Genomic DNA, 15,890 nt, shown 5'->3' with positions numbered 1-15,890 from the left:
AGAAAACACAAGCACAGGCTTTATTTCAAGTGAAGACGCCATCTAACATACGGGAACTAAATGACGTAACGATGTAACGATATGTCACGCAACATGTCACAAAAATAAGGCTTATTTTTTAGTAGTCAATTTTTGGATTAAGGCCATTACCATGGCAACATCTCAGATATATTCCTCATTTTGGCCTAAACTCCTTACTATTTCTTCTTTCCTTCAATGAAATTTTTTCATACTTTGCCCCATCATGGAAATGATATTGCCTGATATTTTGAAATGGGAAAAAGTCAAGGTTGTTCAGACAGTTTTTCCAATATTCTGTAATTTGTCATTATTCTAAATATATAAGATTAGCTCTTACAGATTTTTAACAAAAATAGAATATTTTATAGGAATTGTATATGGTTAGAACTGAGCCAAATCAAAAAAAATTCACAGAAGGGAACGCGAGAAAATCAGCATTTATTTGGTCACGCTGACATCACAAAAATCAGAAAAACATGCGCGTTGTCACGCGTGGTTATTTATTTAGCCTGCACTCATGTGACGCCATGTATCGTGTGCAAAAAAGCAAGAGTAATTTAGAGCTCTTTTACCGGTTATTTACAGAGCTTTTTTGTCATCTTTTTTTGACCCTAGGCTTAAACACACGTTTGAACTGAGTTTGAAACTATAGCTACTTATATCAAAGTGATTTAACACCTTTCAGGTGCCGCAGTGGATTTCATTTCTTCTGAGGGTTACTTGCGTCATTTCTGACCACGCGATTAATACTGACGTTTGGCAGGCAAAGCTAGCACACACTATGGAGTCTCAGAAAAACCGTAGTAAGCCATCTTAATATCATTATTTCATTTCAATCAATCACATCATGCTTTGACAGTGCTGGTCTTAGTAGTACAGGCAGTGAAGATGTCACCAATATAAAAAGAATAATTGAAGGCTTTCGGGCAAAAAGGGCATATGTACGTTATTTCTCGAAAACGAAGCGCAAATCAACAAAAACAATTATGCAACAATGCTTCTCATGTCAAAACAAGTCAGTCTGCCAAAAATTAGCTCGATCCTACAAAAACTAAAAATTGGCCCAAAATGCTACATACGCCCTTTTTGCACAAAAGCCTTCAATTGTTTCTAATTTAAGAAATAAAACTCTGACACAGCCTGACACAACCTTTGGTGAGTCCCGGGGGGGGGGGGGGGGCACTGCCATATATGGGCTATATAGGTATGTGCCGCTGTGAAGGATACGGTTTTCAAGCAGCTTACTCAAGGATGGGGTATATAAATCAGAGCGTTTGGGTCTAGAATAGGGCATCATTTTTCACAAAACTGACTGCTTGATTGAAAATTTTATCTTGAGTAAGGAAACCAGGAACTACCACCCAAAAATGTAAAAAAACCAAATCGGCAACTTTAAATTTACGCAAATCAGCCTCAACAGTGTCGATAGATGGGGAGATTTGGGGAGTTTACTCTAGTATAGGATAGCAAAATTCAGCTGAACTAGCTCTGGTATAGGCTAAGGGTTCCCCACCCAGAAATTCGCAAAGTACCCCCCCCCCCCCCCAGGGCGTGGGTCCATAAGTATTAAAGAGGTTTGACTGTCTTTGCTACCAAAGCAGTGTATGATAAATGAACAGTAATGGAAAGTTTACTAAATGGAATTATTATTGATACACCATGGTAAAATCTTAAAAGAGTTGGCCTGAAAAACTGTGGCAGTGAAATTAGCCTGCGAACAGGCTCCCGAACAAAGCGAGGGAACCTGTAGACATTCTATTGATGACACTGCTCTATGATACCATCTCCTGGTATCATGATATGATTGGTTAAATTGCTGGTTATTGATATCTTTGAGATGAATATTTGACAGATCTTTGTAAAATTATACGACTCCAACGGTTCGTTACAATAGTGCATTTGCCGTTCTTTTTTAAGTTACAGTCTCTCAACCTCTAATTATTTCACAAGTGATTCTGAAGGGTACTTAATGCTCTGTTACAAGGAGGAATTTTAAGCAGAAGCTAGTGGAGTGGAGCTGTTTGGCGGTGCTACAGCAATTTTTTTAGAGTCAAAGGCATGGTTTCCAGACTTTCCGCTGTTATCTGCTTATCGCTTCGCAGAGTTTGAGACCTCTATCATGTGCTTATCATTTCTTTAGGCTCATTTCACTATTACAAAATGTGTTTTAAGCTCTCTAAGTATTGGCTCTGGGGGACAAAGTGTTTGAAATATTCTGTGAACATGTTGCTTACTTGCACCCTATATGATGACGCCCGGCCCGGCTATTTGATTAGCTTGATTAGAACTGTTTGCAAGTACCGAAAATGTAGCTTCTTGACAGGTCTAATTACCTCATTGACTGATTTGTTACAGACTTATCACCAAGGGCAGATAGGCACATCAAAAACAAAGTCTACAGGCTCCCCTGTCCCTGCCCTGATCTCTTTGCTCTCTGAATTCTTCTGTTTCGCACTCGTCCAAATTTTTTTCCGTCCTCACCAGGAGCTTGTTTGCAGGATACAATGAAATATTTTTATGGTTGTCAGTTTGACATAGATTAGGTTTAAATTTTTAGGGCGAAGAACAGAAAAATAATCCACGCTTAAAAACTAGTCTAGATATCATCAAAAGTTCTTGAGAGTGACAATTTTATAGGTACCATTTGCCATCCTTAAAACATCAAACATTTATACCTTGTTATGAGACAGGAAATGTCATTTGTATTTTATCACCTAGACCACAAACTATTGTCTGGCCTCTTCTGACAGGTGAGTTTCCCTCTGGAGTTCCTGTTAAGATCAAATCACCTTCCTCTAGTGTCATATACTGACTAACAAAACTTATTAAATGAGAAATCTTATAAATCATATCCTGTGTGTTTCCGTCTTGCTTCACTTCACCATCAATTTTCGACCATAAGCGCACATTGTTAGGGTCTGGAATCTCTGATAAGGGAATGAAATCACTGGCAGGTGTCGCTGTATCAAAGCCTTTAGCAAGTGCCCAGGGATAGGTAAGTTTCTTGTTTTCATTCTGCAAATGAATAGATGCAGCCACTGTTAGCTAATAACACACTGGAACCTCGAGTAGAATACTGGCACTGCACAACCACAATCAAGGAAATGGAAATTATCTTGATTGCTACAAGGTTGTTGCTTAGTTTTTTTTTCCTCTTTACATTTTACTCTCTGTTTATAGGCCTCATATTTCATTATTATTTAGCTCTTATTAACTGAGCAGGAGGTCTGTATGGGAGAATCTTGCCTGAAGTCGTGAGTACAGACCGAACACAGTGAGGTCTGTACACTCGACTGAGGTCAAGATTCTCCCATACAGACTGACTAAGCTTGGTTAATAAGATGTTTATTATATGGCAAACGAGAAAAATTAATTCTTTTAATGCGACTGGTTTGTACTAGCTGGCAGCTTGCTTACGAACGACGATGAGCTGAAATTGAAATAATTCTGCCAAAGTTTGCTCGTCCTCTTTACATTTTTCTCATCTGGCTTTCTGGCACCTCCATAAATAAATATTGTTGGAAGAAAATAGTCAATAGTTTTGCATTTTAGTTTGCAACTTTTTCTCCGCAAAATGTAACCGGTCTAGATGGGAAAATCTAGAATGCTTTCAATGTCGATTTCAGCCGATCAAATTCATGAATTCCGTAGTTCCCAGTCCTTGTGAGACACAGCCATATAACAAAAAGCAATAATCATTACCAAGCACGAAATCTTGCCTGAAACATCTACACTCAAGCACTGGCTGGGGTGTAACATATTGTAGTACTGTAATATATCTGTAACATTTTAATTCACAGGTTTAATTAAGGTTACCGTATACCTTCAAGGGTGTCTCGCGTCCAAGCAATGCAGCGCGTCCGGTTTAAGCGGTAGATACCTAAGCTCCTATTTCAAATTACAGCTTATAGAGCTGGCTATCAAACTATACAAGAATTTTAAAATGAAATGAATTGCCGATTTTTTCAGGATCACTAACTGCAAGCGCCCTAATCACCTTTTGGAAGCTACAAGTCAAAGTGAATTTAGCTTTTCACCAATTTAGTTTTTCCCTGGTTTAAGGACAAAAAACACTAAAAAAGAGTGTCTGTGTTTTGCCATATTCAATTGTAATAAAAAGTTACAGAACTTTTTCAAAATAGGATTTAAAAAATGTGAAGTGATCGCACAAAAGTCACTCTTGCAAAAAAATACTTCGAAACAAACAATTCGCAGAATGTTTTTGTTTATTATTTATATGTTAATCTAGCTACTGTCCAAATTTGAGGGCAATCAAAGAAATTCCCTTTAAAGTGTCTGCTTCAAGTGAAAAAAATTTGTTCAAGAAAACAGCGCTAAGAAAAATCTCTTGCTTTGCAAACAAACTGCACCCACAAAAGCCTTCAACTGGGTTCTCAGATCACTGAGCCAATCAGCGTTTGCAAAGTTTTTTCTCGTGCTGAAATTTACGCACAAATCTCCAAAACACACTTGTGTTTCGCAATGCACTCAAGGCGGAGAAATAATTTTTCTGTAGCTCGGTATTTCTCGAAGCTGGTCTGGCAAAATGGGGAAGACGAAAAAGGATACAAACGCTAGAGTGGCTGGGTGGAGAAAACAAACAAAAGAAAGCGTGGTGGAGCAAATGTGCTCGGATAACGGATCCAATGGATCCCAATGAGTCAGACGATTCGTCGGTATCAGACTCAACAGAAGAGTCACTGTAAAAATCGCTGTTATTGCTGTCAAGTTGCCAAATTTTTACATAACCTTTCTTTTCCTTGACTCACTCTTTTTGCCCACTTGATATGATAGCCATAGCTTCATCCGCAACGCTAATTTTCGCTTCTTCACTCTGAGATTTATTTTCATTCGTTCTTCGCTGCTTTCGCTTTTTCGAACTGGTCCACGGAGTTTTCCGTGGTCCATGTTTACTTATAACTTAATAGAATTACACCTGATACGAAAAATGCTTGGATTAAAACTGCTGATCAACTGAGTAGAGGTGAGTAGCCAGTCAATTCGTGTTATCCATACAGGTAATATTCCCGCGAAAGTCATCTTGGTTGATTGCATACGTGTTATAGGGCTGTCAATCAAGAGGGAACTTTTACTTCTGGCCATAACATAGAACCTCCATTTCTCCGCCAATATTTAGTTTTTTCAATTTTTTGTTTTCAGAAATTAGAGATTACTGTTCGACCATTACTTTGACCCAAAAATCCAAATTTGAAGAAAATTGCCAATCTGAAGGTATACGGTAACCTTAAGCCTAGTTGCCCATCCACTTCTTTGGTTTCTATAGCATGAATCGACTAAGAGAAATTCTACTTCCCTGCTGAATGGGATACTAGTCCATCACTGAGTATCATCCCCAGAATTGAGATTATGTACACCTGGATGGATCAGAGAGCCTCTAGCCCCCAAAACTGATCACTTTACTTGCTTACTTTTTCAAGAATAAGATCCAGATCAGTCATGTCTAAAGCCAGAATGTATCCACCAACATGATCCATGGCCTGTGACTCTGAAATGGACACACCTGTTTTACCAATCACAACACCAAGTTCCACCTCATGGTAAATCTGATCACGACCCACAGGAATCTGGTCATAAAAGTTGAGGAAATGTGTTAATAATATAAACTCCCAATAAATACCACCAGAAATTGGCATAATTAAACACAATTGATTTCCTCAGGTCTAGGTTTAAGCCTTGCTAGGGTCATATGTTTTGTATTCTTTGATAACACACTTTGCTGCTTAGAGTATCTCTCACCACTCAGGTTTTTAATGGTTGTTGGACATGGGAAATTGTCAGTTAGGCCACCTCCGAAAATAACAAGTTAGGTGGGTTAAAAAGAGTTCTCATCATGGATGCAGTCTGAATACATGGTTATCAAAGGCAGATCCATGACATGATTCTTTACCTTAACATTTTTTCAGCATTTGTTTTACAAAATGTATGGCAAGACATACATTCTGGCTTAGCAGATAGCTAGGGCAGATAGGTGGGTCAGTTTTCTGGATATTGTCACAGAAATCTTAATTTATGGAGTACATAATTTTCCAATTACAGAGGAATACATCTTTACTGGTAAACAATGGTAATTCATTACTAAGAATAAATAAAAACTTGATGAGAGAGTTGTTTGTATTTCGTTTATAACAGGATATCCTTCTTTTTGGGAAGAACCCACCTTAGAAATAAAAACACCCCAAAAAATCATGCGTACGCTCACCATATTTGTAGAGCAGAGTATAATCACTCATAACCTATGATGGCTAAGCCAATGAAAACTCTCAAACTGCATTATCCAATGATCTAGTTTGTAGTAATATATATTAATATTTTATTTTATTTTTGTGATTATCGTTTCCATTTTATGTTAGGATTTCTGGACTATTTTTGTAAGCATTTTAATTAGACGATAGTTAAACTTTTCGCAGGCCCACATCAGCTTAGCGCAGCCGGCAACTGACCTGCGTCACCAAACATACTATGTATGTAAGCTTATGCCATCCTCGTGGCTAGTAAAACCATCCTAAACTGACTACGACATTCCTCGCCACGTGCGCACCTTTGAGAATAACAGCGGTTTGTGTTTATTCGTCTATTAAGTAAGTAGGTTACCTTAATATTTCCCCCAGGGCTCAGATATGTTGATGGAGGTTTCAGAAAAATTAAAGGGTCTTGAGCAGGAGGTGGTTGTGGTGGAGATCCATGGGGCCTAGAATAATAACAATTTACAAAAGAGATTTTGGATGAAATAGTCAAACAAGCACTGATTGATCTTCAAGAAATCAAGGCTAAACTAACCTGTAGTTTTTACCCACTCCGATTATTTTTCGTCCAAATTCCATAAACCTTCGCAGATCTCGCCCCTGTGAAGCCATCTTGCTTCGATGGAGACTTCTTTCAGTGCGCGAGGGCGGAGACTGGGGTTAGGGTGGAGAGGGGTGGGCTGGGGAAAGATCGCTACCTACTGGACCATACTGAAAAACGTAACTGGCATTTTCATGACATCTTCTGTCACGTTTACTCAACATGCATTATATTTCCAACACAGGCAGCGTTTAGAATTGTTAGGATTTTGAGGTATTCCAGGAATTTTTAGCTTAAAATTCAGTGTAGATTTAAAATACACTTACTTTTACCATTTTCTGTGTCCTTTTTCTGGTCTTACGTCATGTAGTGGGTTTTTTTGATCCTGTTCTTTCCTTCGGAGACGCGAAAAAGATTTCCACTTAAGAAAAACCTGTCTATTTTGTGTAATGAGTGGAAAAGCAGTTAGCGGAAATAAGTAATTCGTGAGCAGCCCATCTTTAGCGGTCCGTAATGCAAAATTCGGACTGCAAAGGGAAGTAATTAATCAAAATTTTCCTTTCCTCGTTTCATATTAAATGGCAGATAGCCAACGAGGCGCTTAGCGCCGAGTGGGCTGTAATCGTCTGATCAAATAATTGTTTTATTAAAAACGCCCCCAAAATATAGAAAAATGAAACAAAGTAAAAATAAAAACGCCCAAAAAAATTACGCGTACGCTTACCATACTTGTAGAGCATGGTATCATGGCTCATGCACCATGATGGCTAAGCCAATGAAAACTCTTGAAATGTATTATCCAATAATCCAGTTTTTGATGCATGGAATATACCACGAGTCACTTGCATTTTCTTGTTACAGCTGAACCTCTCCACAACGGCCACTTTGGGTACAGAGGAAAGTGGCCGTTTTTAGGGGTGTAACGTGACGCCTGTTTTTTTTTTTTTTCGGAGGTGCAACATCTTTTCTTTAAAAAAGTGCTTATTTTAGCATATACGTAACACAATCAAAAGATATAAATAAAACAGAAACTAAACAGAAACAGAGACCAACGAAGCGCAGTACGGATCAAGTTAAGTCACCTTTTTCTGAAAAATGCGGTTTTCCGGCAATACATCGTTCGTCAGTCATTGATTAACTGGCTGTTGTCGAGAGCCTGAGGTTATTTTGGCAGTAAGAACGCGTTTCATTGGCCGTTGCCGTTGAGGATAGGTGGCCGTTGTAGAGAGGTTAAAATAAGAGTGAATATATGGACTGTCCGCCGGGACCAAAAAAAAAGCGGCCGTTGTAGACGGAGGTGGCCGTTAATGGAGGTTCGACTGTATAAACACTAGCCTAAAGTAAAGGCTCGTGTTTCTATAGAGAAAATACAAGTGACTCGTGGGATATTCCATGGCATGCCACTCGAAAGCGTTGAATAACCCGTATTGCATTCGAACGGTTTCGTTTTCTTTATTAATGAAATAAGAACGGCTGGCCTGACCAAAACCCGTATCAAATATGAAATTTTGGGAGAATTAAGAAATGTATACTGTATATATTTTCGGAGAAACTTTCGAACCCTCCAAATTTTAACCCGCCCTCAGCATAGCGTGTTTTCACAATTCGGGGAGCATGTGGCCATATTGGTGTCCCAATTCAAACCAATCTTGTTGGAGTTGAACTCTTCGGCTTTTAGCTTTATATGTGAAAACTTTCTTTTGTTCCAATAAATTTGCACGGCTTTTGGCCACGTGAGTGAAAACGCACTATACTACAGGTGATACTGCAGCAACTGCACGCGCTAGTCCGTTTCCCGCCTAGCATGTTGTACTATCTGTAATAGCTGCAGTATCTGTAGTACGTGTAGTAGCCGTCTCTTCCTGTCTCTTCCCCGTTATTTGCCTCAGTCGCTGTGTTAACCTTTTCGACATAGCCAATGAAAACTTAGCTTATTTGAATAGAGTCAGAAGAGGATTGGATTGTCCAATGAACGGAGTTGTTATGATTTGTCAGCATTTTTCCCGCGCTTGCAACGCGTGCGACTGGCGAAACGTTTACGATGGGCGAAACTTTGATAGAAGAGGTCCAATGTTCAAGAGAGAGAATAGAGAGACAAATAATTGTTCACCAGCTTACACCTCCGCTCCCAACACACTCGAAGCTTCTTTTGGCATCAACAATTTTTTTAGTAACACTCGTCCTCGGGACTATAGTTTATTTTATTTACGCTAAATATGCAAACGAATGACACCGGCGAGAACTACGGACCTCTAGGTACAGGTGTCTGTTCACAGGTACACAAGCGCTTTTATCTTAATTTCTTCCTCTTAATTATAGTATGCGATCTTATTTCTCAGTACATTCTAAGGAGGAAAGTATTTTGTGTGTTCATCAGAAAACGTTAAAGCATATAATGTAGCTTAAAACAATACGGCAAGGAAAATGCTTATTAACGCTTCGGTTTTATTATACAGAAGCGATAAGCTTGCATCTTGTGAATTTTTAAATAAAATATTTGTCTTAAGGATGACGTCCAAGAAAATTTCTCTACCCAAGTTTCAAACTTTTTATGCTGTATTCCTGAAAACTAACACAAAACTCTCCATTTTACAATTAAGTCATATTCAAAATTGCTTCAATAATCAATATTCGTTTCTTTGAAAATGCATAAATTGACAAGCACTTCAAAATGAAAAACTATAATTTTGGCAAGGTTTTTAAACCTCTTCATTAAATATTCACAATTCGAAGCAGGTTGTTTCTGAATATTTTGATGCCGTGTGTTTAGTAGATTAAATTTACCTCCGAGGAACAGATGTCACCAATTTATCCTTTCATTTTAGCAAAGTAAAATACATTTTGTCGCTTGTTTTGTTGTCAGGTTTCTGATCAAGCTGTACGAAGCGAGACAGACTTTGTCCCAAACCAGCTGGATGCCAAAGAAGATTCGTGGTAATATCTTGATAAACATTTGACGTTGGGGACCTTAATAAACTATTCAAAAAAATCTATTTCAACGATACTGTCTTGAACAAAGGTGTTCAGGAAATGTCGAGTTTTTCTGGTTAATGTAACAGAGAAATCATTTTCAAGCATTTGTTTTGACTAGGGTAAGCCTATGTCTCCAACAAACACCTGTATTAAATACAATACAGTGAAAAACGTAAAAGAAATAGTGTATTCGATCTAGTTATGGAAAAAATTTTTGTTAGAAATTGTTCCTCAACTTCGTTCTATAAGGTCGCTGGCCGTTTATTAGCATTTCGTTTGTAGACCGTAATTAGCTTAGAGAAAATATACTTTTTTCAATATAAGCTGAAAGAATGTCTCTATTCCTTTAGTAGCACCACACAAACCTACAGTAATAACACCGGATCACCACCACCACTGTGGCATGTAAGCACTTCAAATTTTCTATTTTTAGTTGAATGACATTCCCGTTCCCAGGGAGCTCCTTTTAGCTGCAGGCGGGGCCTTGACACAAGGAAATGGTAGCTCTGCAGACAGATGACTTGATTAGCTACATTCTTGGACTAAACATTTTAACTAATCCAAAGCTGGGGTTTCTTCCCAAATGTACCCACAGTATCTACATACTATAACAGCTTTTAACAAAGGGATCTAAACAGAAGTAAAATTTTCACCAGAACTGGCACATGTTTCGTTATAGAGGACTTCAGACTTCACTGAAAATTCTCCCCGAGTCGGTTTTAAACTTCCTAAAGGTCTTTAGGTATCGTGATCAATTGGTTTTAGTTACATATCAGCCAGTGATATATTTGGGAGGAAACCAGCATTGAAGTACTGAAAATCTTAGTATAAGAATCCATCCAAAACTTGACATCCAAAACACAGGCACCTCTTTGGATCAGAAAGGCTGAATTAGACAAAGCAGTTTAGTAGCACTTTCTTCACCCTCCACATGTACCTAAACGCCACATTCTCCTAATGGTTGGGACTGAGGGCAAGACACTGACATTTTTCTTCAAGGAAGGAAAGTGTACGCTTTTTAGAAAGTGAACTCTTCAGACGTAAACATTTTGCCTCGTACAAAAACATCTTCTCAGGTGTAATAGCCTATATAGTCCAGAATATTCACCAGAAATATCAATTAGTATTTGGGAAAACAAAAAATGAAACCAAACATTCAAATCCTTAGTGTGATTACATTAAAATTATATAAAATTATATGAAATTTGCACACTTAGGACATTACCTTGAACAATAATGGCCGAAGTGACACAAGTGATAGCAGTGGTAAGTGATTTTAACTCTTGCCGTATTAACACACTAACTTAATCATTTTGGTGATTTGTGTAGGGGTTGCCAAGTGTCAGGTCACCTGAATACATATTAACTCTGTTCAATGGGGTTTGAACTTAGTGTACATTAAGATAATTTCTCTGTGAACATTTATAGTTTTACCTCAGTTGATATTCATGTTTCAGTAACCGTGAAAATTATGTTATTATCAGGGTGTCCTGACACATACGAAAACATGACAACTAGGATGGGAGAGATTGAGAAGACCCTGGCATCCATTAAGGACACAGTAACAACAGCAAGTGGTTAGTACCAAGCAGTCTAACTGAAGGATTGTTAAGTTAAGTAGTAATCTTTTCCATTTTCCTTAACAGTACGTTGCCATCTGTTAAATGTTGATGTAGTCACCATGTTCAGTCCAGAAATGGTGGACACCCTAAGCAACGCTGTAGAACAATGTGAAAGCTGTATAAAAACAATGGAAACTTCATCACCAGAGGATTGCTGACGAGATCACAGCTGATCAAAGGCATGCTTCAGTAGACTTAAATATTATATTGAGCAATCTAATTTAGTACTGAGGGTATTATGTTCTACAGAAGTTCTATTATAGAAGCTTTTGTTCAAAGAACAGACAAGTATAACAAGTGTTTTTTTTTTCCTTACAATAGGATATCGCATTCTTTCAATATAAACTGAGAAAACATATTTATTGGATAAGAATTTGGCAATGGGATATTATTATTATTATTTTTAAATGATTTTATAACATTGTATGATCTTTGATAAACTAGGCGGGCAGCTGTTTCCACTTCTAGCCTTCTTGCTAGCAAAATAGGATTTACAGTGAACTGTTTCAATCTAAAATGGAGGCTATTTTACTTTTAGTTCTTAACTCCAAGAGGAAGAATTAGTACCTTCCTTATATAAATTTACAGACTTCAAGCAATTTTTGTTCAATTATCTAGTGGATGCTTGTATTGCTAAATCTCTGATTACTAAAAATCCTCTGACACTTTTTAGAATGCACACGCATGCATGAGATGAAATATCAGATTTGTACACTTTTATTCCATTTTTAATAAATAACACATGTTTTATATACACCAATATCTACAGTCTCGTTTTAAAATAGAAAAATATGGTTCACATATATTATACCACCTCTATAGTGAACAACAAATACCAGTAATAAAAGGGGAATTCTGACTTGTAAAGCCCACAACACTAATACTCCAATAAGTAGCCACTGCCACATAATAAAAAGATTGTCATCTAAAAAGCATTCCTAGTACGATAATACATGAAATATCATTAATTCATTAAAACATTTGTAAATCTAGTTTTCAAATTGAAAACATTACTCCTAGCAGAACCCAGCCACAAGCTCTATGGCGGAACAGTGAATGCTCAGGACTACATAGAGTCACAGTCCTTTGTACCTCTTACAATACAAGTCCCTATTTTGACACTCCACAGTAATAACCCACTTATGCCTGCTTAAAAAAAAGGAATTTCACCACCCATCTCTCGTGATGCATCTTTCCTCTCTTGATGCCATTTGAAAATTTGAGAGCGCAATCTTTTGGCTAACTTTTGGGAATGGTATTTTCAGATATCTTTAAACTAATTTGTTTTAGAAGGTCACTGTTCTTAACTTCTGTAGCATTTGGTCTTGCCTTTGGAGTGGATGACAAAAGCCATTGAACCAGTTTTGACTGCAAGAAAATAAAAAAAGTGATGGTTTCAGTACAAACAACAATCTCAGAGAAGCTCCCCTGAGATCCAAACCCTAATCCTTTTATATATAATTTTTGACAGAAAAGGTGAACACTTTCATACACTGTAATCCATGTAAGTACCTTTTGTAGAAAAAGGATACTAGTGCAACTGCTTTCACATACATTGGCCACACTGAATCTCTTTTCTAAAACTTAGGGCTGAATAACCTTGTTTTCCATGGTTCATTGCAACGCCTACATGTATCTAGAACACACCTGTAGTGGCATCTTTGCTTCAAAGTTACTTGGGATGACTCTTTGTTTAACATCACACATGACCTTAAAGGTAACAAAAACATTGTAAGTCTAAACTACAGTCATGTACACATTTCACTATTCAAAATCATTCGAATATTCATATTCTGTTCAAATTCAACGTATTTGACAACCCAAATACATTCACTGTTACTGATGTAACACGCTAGAGATGTCTCACTTCTTTATTGGTTCCTGTGAGATTAAAATTAATATGTTTGTGATATCAGTAAAGCATCTTTTCCAAGTTTGACCAAGAAAGGGCAAATAGCAACCCACCCATCACAATCCCGTTCTTCAGGCAGGGCTCCAATCCAGTCCATAGGTATCCCATGTCGCCAAGAACTTTCTTATCTTTTCCCTCCTGGTTACACCTCGTTCTGGCCCCATTGGGGCAAAATACTGTTACAACCCTTTATCTCTCCAGCTCAACTCTCACTTCGAGTGATGTTCCCATCTCTTATTAATAACAAAGGATTCACACAGAATTTGATACTAATGACCGAAGAAAAAAATAAAAAAAATCAACACAGAGCAATGATCTCTAGTTCTCTAGTCTCTAGTTCATCTTCTCACCTTTATCCTCTCCATTTGTGTACCAAATGGACAAAACAGTTCAAAAAAGATCAGTCCAAGAGAAAAAATGTCTACTTTGTGTGAATATGCTTTTCCCTCCATCTAAAATTTTTGTCAGGAAAAGAAGAAATGAGTGAAAAATGTTGAAAAGAAGAAATGAGCAATATATATATTTAGACGAGAGAACATAGTGCAGTAACTTAAATCATTGGAATCATAGGTGGCTTACTACAGTTTTGATAGATTATAACAGATTTTGATTTTACTTTGCCTGAATGTTAAATCAGAGCCAATTTCTTACTCCTGAAATTTTGAGGTGGGTCATATGGGTAGATTTGAGAAAAACATGATTTAACCTACTAGTGCCCAGTCTCTTCTTAGGTACTCGATCGTTCATTTTGGCCATTTGTTGACGTTTTATTGTTCAAGTTTCACATAGAATGGTAAAAGATTTAAGTAAACAGTAAATAGAGAAAGAAAAAACATCTGGGACATTTTTCAAAAGAGTTAGAAGTTGGGCTGCTATAATCGATCAAAACTGTAGTAAGCCACCTTAAGGATGTAAACTGTCAGACTGGTGTGCACAAGGGTGGGTTTTTGTTCTGCTGACACATTTTCTGCCTAACAGATGGATCTGATTGCCTCGAGTAGGAATTAGAGTCAGGTCGAGTGAATAACATTCAATGAGAATTGGTAAAACAGTATTTTAAAACTGTTTCAACAATGTAACTAGTTCAGGGGTTTCAATAAGTTTTTGTGCAAATGGGCATCAGGGCATAACAACCAGGCAGAAAAAATGCAAGCTAGGGGGTCCAGGGGTTTGCCCCCTGAAAAATCATGAAATCCTGGGCTTGCAGAGATGCATTTTCCTACAATTTGAAGCACAAAATCAGTACCATTTAGTTGTCTACAGGAGATCATTGTATAGTTCACTTAATCACATTTTGATGCCATTGATCAATGGATGAATCAGTTTTTGTAATGTTTAACTGTTTACATAAAAAGACAGTATTAGAAAATTTATATTCATGTATTCCATAGTTACCAGTGTCTATAGGTTTCTAGCAAAAACAAACTCGCAAGAGTTTTTTAATTCTCCTCTTTTTTGATTACCATGAATGAAAAAACAAAATGTGCTGTTATGTTAGCAAACCATGCAGGCAGAGTTCCGCATAAAGAGACTTACTGTGTAAAGAGACTTGCATGACACAAAAATTTTAAATAGCACAGAATAAAGCTTTTCAATGTCTAGCAGAATGATAGAACCGAGCATTATGTTATTTTTAATTCAGTGCAAACGGGTTATATATTTCTGTCTACTGAAAATGAAACTTCAAACTGGAACCAGCTGTGAAGAAATTGGTCACATGCTAGGCAACCAGTGAAAACAGCAAACCCATTGAGATGACAATCTATAATTTCATTGCTTTAGAGTAAGTTGAGCCAGGCTGATAAACAATTGTATACAAACAAAGATCCAGCAACAGAAAAAAAAAACATTCTGAAGTATACCGTATTTTCGAAACTATTTTGCTACTTTCGCTGTAAATTTATAGTGACAAACCATTAACCGACGAGTTTTGCGGTAATTGAATTTCACGGCCAATTTCAGCCCATTTACTCTTGCAGGGAAACTTGGAAGCACATTTAATATTTCATTGTGCAAGAGAAGGTTTTCAGCACGAAGACAGTCTCTTTTGATGAAGCTTCTTATATAAATATTTCACTTGCCTGAGCAAAATTATCTGCAAAAAACTTTTTACTCCTCACTTCACAGTGCTTTATAACACATACCCACTGAAAACATGATAAATGAACCCTTTAAGTATATCGCAAATTAAAGTTTATTTCACACGAGACTCTACCTACCTTTGGAACTTCTCTCCAGCAGAGCGAAAAAATATTGAGTTACAATTTGCTGTGTAATTTTGGCACGTTTCAAGTGGGCTTTCATGCGTAACATGTGTTTCCGCAATGCATCATTGGGCAAATTTGCAGGCAAATTTGCTTCGCAGACCCTTCACAGTTTGAAGATACAAGGTCATACAAGGGAGAAAACAAATATTGTAACTGGCCAAATCATCTTTTCTATAACTTGACATAAGCATATTTTTTTAGAAGATACAAGGGACAGCAACAGGACCAATATAAATTATTGATGAAGCAGCCACTCAAAGTACAGCACAGTCAATTTGCCCGGTGCGCGGC

The 15,890-nt window shown here is 37.4% G+C and overlaps 3 protein-coding genes across 5 annotated transcripts in view; 1 reads left to right on the top strand and 2 right to left on the bottom strand.

Moving 5' to 3' along the window:
• Positions 1 to 438: 438 nt before the first annotated feature.
• On the bottom strand, positions 439 to 6,946 carry LOC110054700 (oxaloacetate decarboxylase, mitochondrial-like). Its single transcript, XM_089287530.1, has 4 exons — positions 6,820 to 6,946; positions 6,634 to 6,730; positions 5,451 to 5,606; positions 439 to 3,036 (listed from the first exon to the last, which is right to left on the bottom strand). The coding sequence occupies exons 1-4, from the start codon at positions 6,894 to 6,896 to the stop codon at positions 2,701 to 2,703; spliced, it is 666 nt and encodes a 221-aa protein (XP_089143656.1). The 5' UTR covers positions 6,897 to 6,946; the 3' UTR covers positions 439 to 2,700.
• A 1,366-nt stretch (positions 6,947 to 8,312) lies between these two features.
• LOC110054711 (uncharacterized) lies at positions 8,313 to 12,180 on the top strand. 2 transcript variants are annotated; one of them, XM_020761068.2, is made up of 6 exons: positions 8,313 to 9,101; positions 9,689 to 9,756; positions 10,149 to 10,203; positions 11,016 to 11,064; positions 11,283 to 11,375; positions 11,445 to 12,180. In XM_020761068.2, exons 1-6 carry the CDS (start codon positions 9,042 to 9,044, stop codon positions 11,576 to 11,578), a joined length of 459 nt encoding a protein of 152 aa, XP_020616727.1. In that variant the 5' UTR covers positions 8,313 to 9,041; the 3' UTR covers positions 11,579 to 12,180. The 2 variants fall into 2 exon arrangements, with proteins under 2 accessions (XP_020616727.1, XP_020616726.1); XM_020761067.2 differs by having other exon boundaries at positions 9,689 to 9,759.
• Positions 12,122 to 15,890, bottom strand: part of LOC110054709 (eukaryotic translation initiation factor 2-alpha kinase 3-like) — a 30,761-nt gene continuing 26,992 nt past the window's right edge. Inside the window, exons 21-24 of one of the 2 annotated variants that reach the window (XM_089287463.1) lie at positions 15,414 to 15,479; positions 13,683 to 13,784; positions 13,068 to 13,130; positions 12,122 to 12,788 (exon numbers count right to left, since the gene is read on the bottom strand). In XM_089287463.1, the coding sequence (XP_089143589.1) occupies positions 12,660 to 12,788; positions 13,068 to 13,130; positions 13,683 to 13,784; positions 15,414 to 15,479 (360 nt within the window). In that variant the 3' untranslated portion in view covers positions 12,122 to 12,659. The remainder of the gene's footprint in view (positions 12,789 to 13,067; positions 13,131 to 13,682; positions 13,785 to 15,413; positions 15,480 to 15,890) is intronic. The other variant, XM_089287466.1, reaches the window with a different exon arrangement.

Source organism: Orbicella faveolata, unplaced genomic scaffold, assembly GCF_042242905.1.
Source record: "Orbicella faveolata isolate gen_17 unplaced genomic scaffold, um_ofav_v1 contig_1, whole genome shotgun sequence".
In the NCBI taxonomy this organism is placed as follows: Eukaryota; Metazoa; Cnidaria; class Anthozoa; order Scleractinia; family Merulinidae; genus Orbicella; species Orbicella faveolata.
The sequence above is the reverse complement of the archived record's forward strand: the minus strand, read 5'-3'. Positions and strand labels throughout refer to the sequence as shown.

Coding starts and splice junctions, on each gene's coding strand:
- LOC110054700 (XM_089287530.1), bottom strand. CDS start 6,896: ATGGCTTCACAGGGGCGAGATCTGCGAAGGTTTATGGAATTTGGACGA. Junction 6,731..6,819: donor GGAGTGGGTAAAAACTACAG/GTTAGTTTAGCC, acceptor TTATTATTCTAG/GCCCCATGGATCTCCACCAC. Junction 5,607..6,633: donor GCCCTGGGGGAAATATTAAG/GTAACCTACTTA, acceptor TTTTATGACCAG/ATTCCTGTGGGTCGTGATCA.
- LOC110054711 (XM_020761067.2), top strand. CDS start 9,042: ATGCAAACGAATGACACCGGCGAGAACTACGGACCTCTAGGTACAGGT. Junction 10,204..11,015: donor CACCACCACCACTGTGGCAT/GTAAGCACTTCA, acceptor TTGCACACTTAG/GACATTACCTTGAACAATAA. Junction 11,065..11,282: donor TGACACAAGTGATAGCAGTG/GTAAGTGATTTT, acceptor TGTTATTATCAG/GGTGTCCTGACACATACGAA.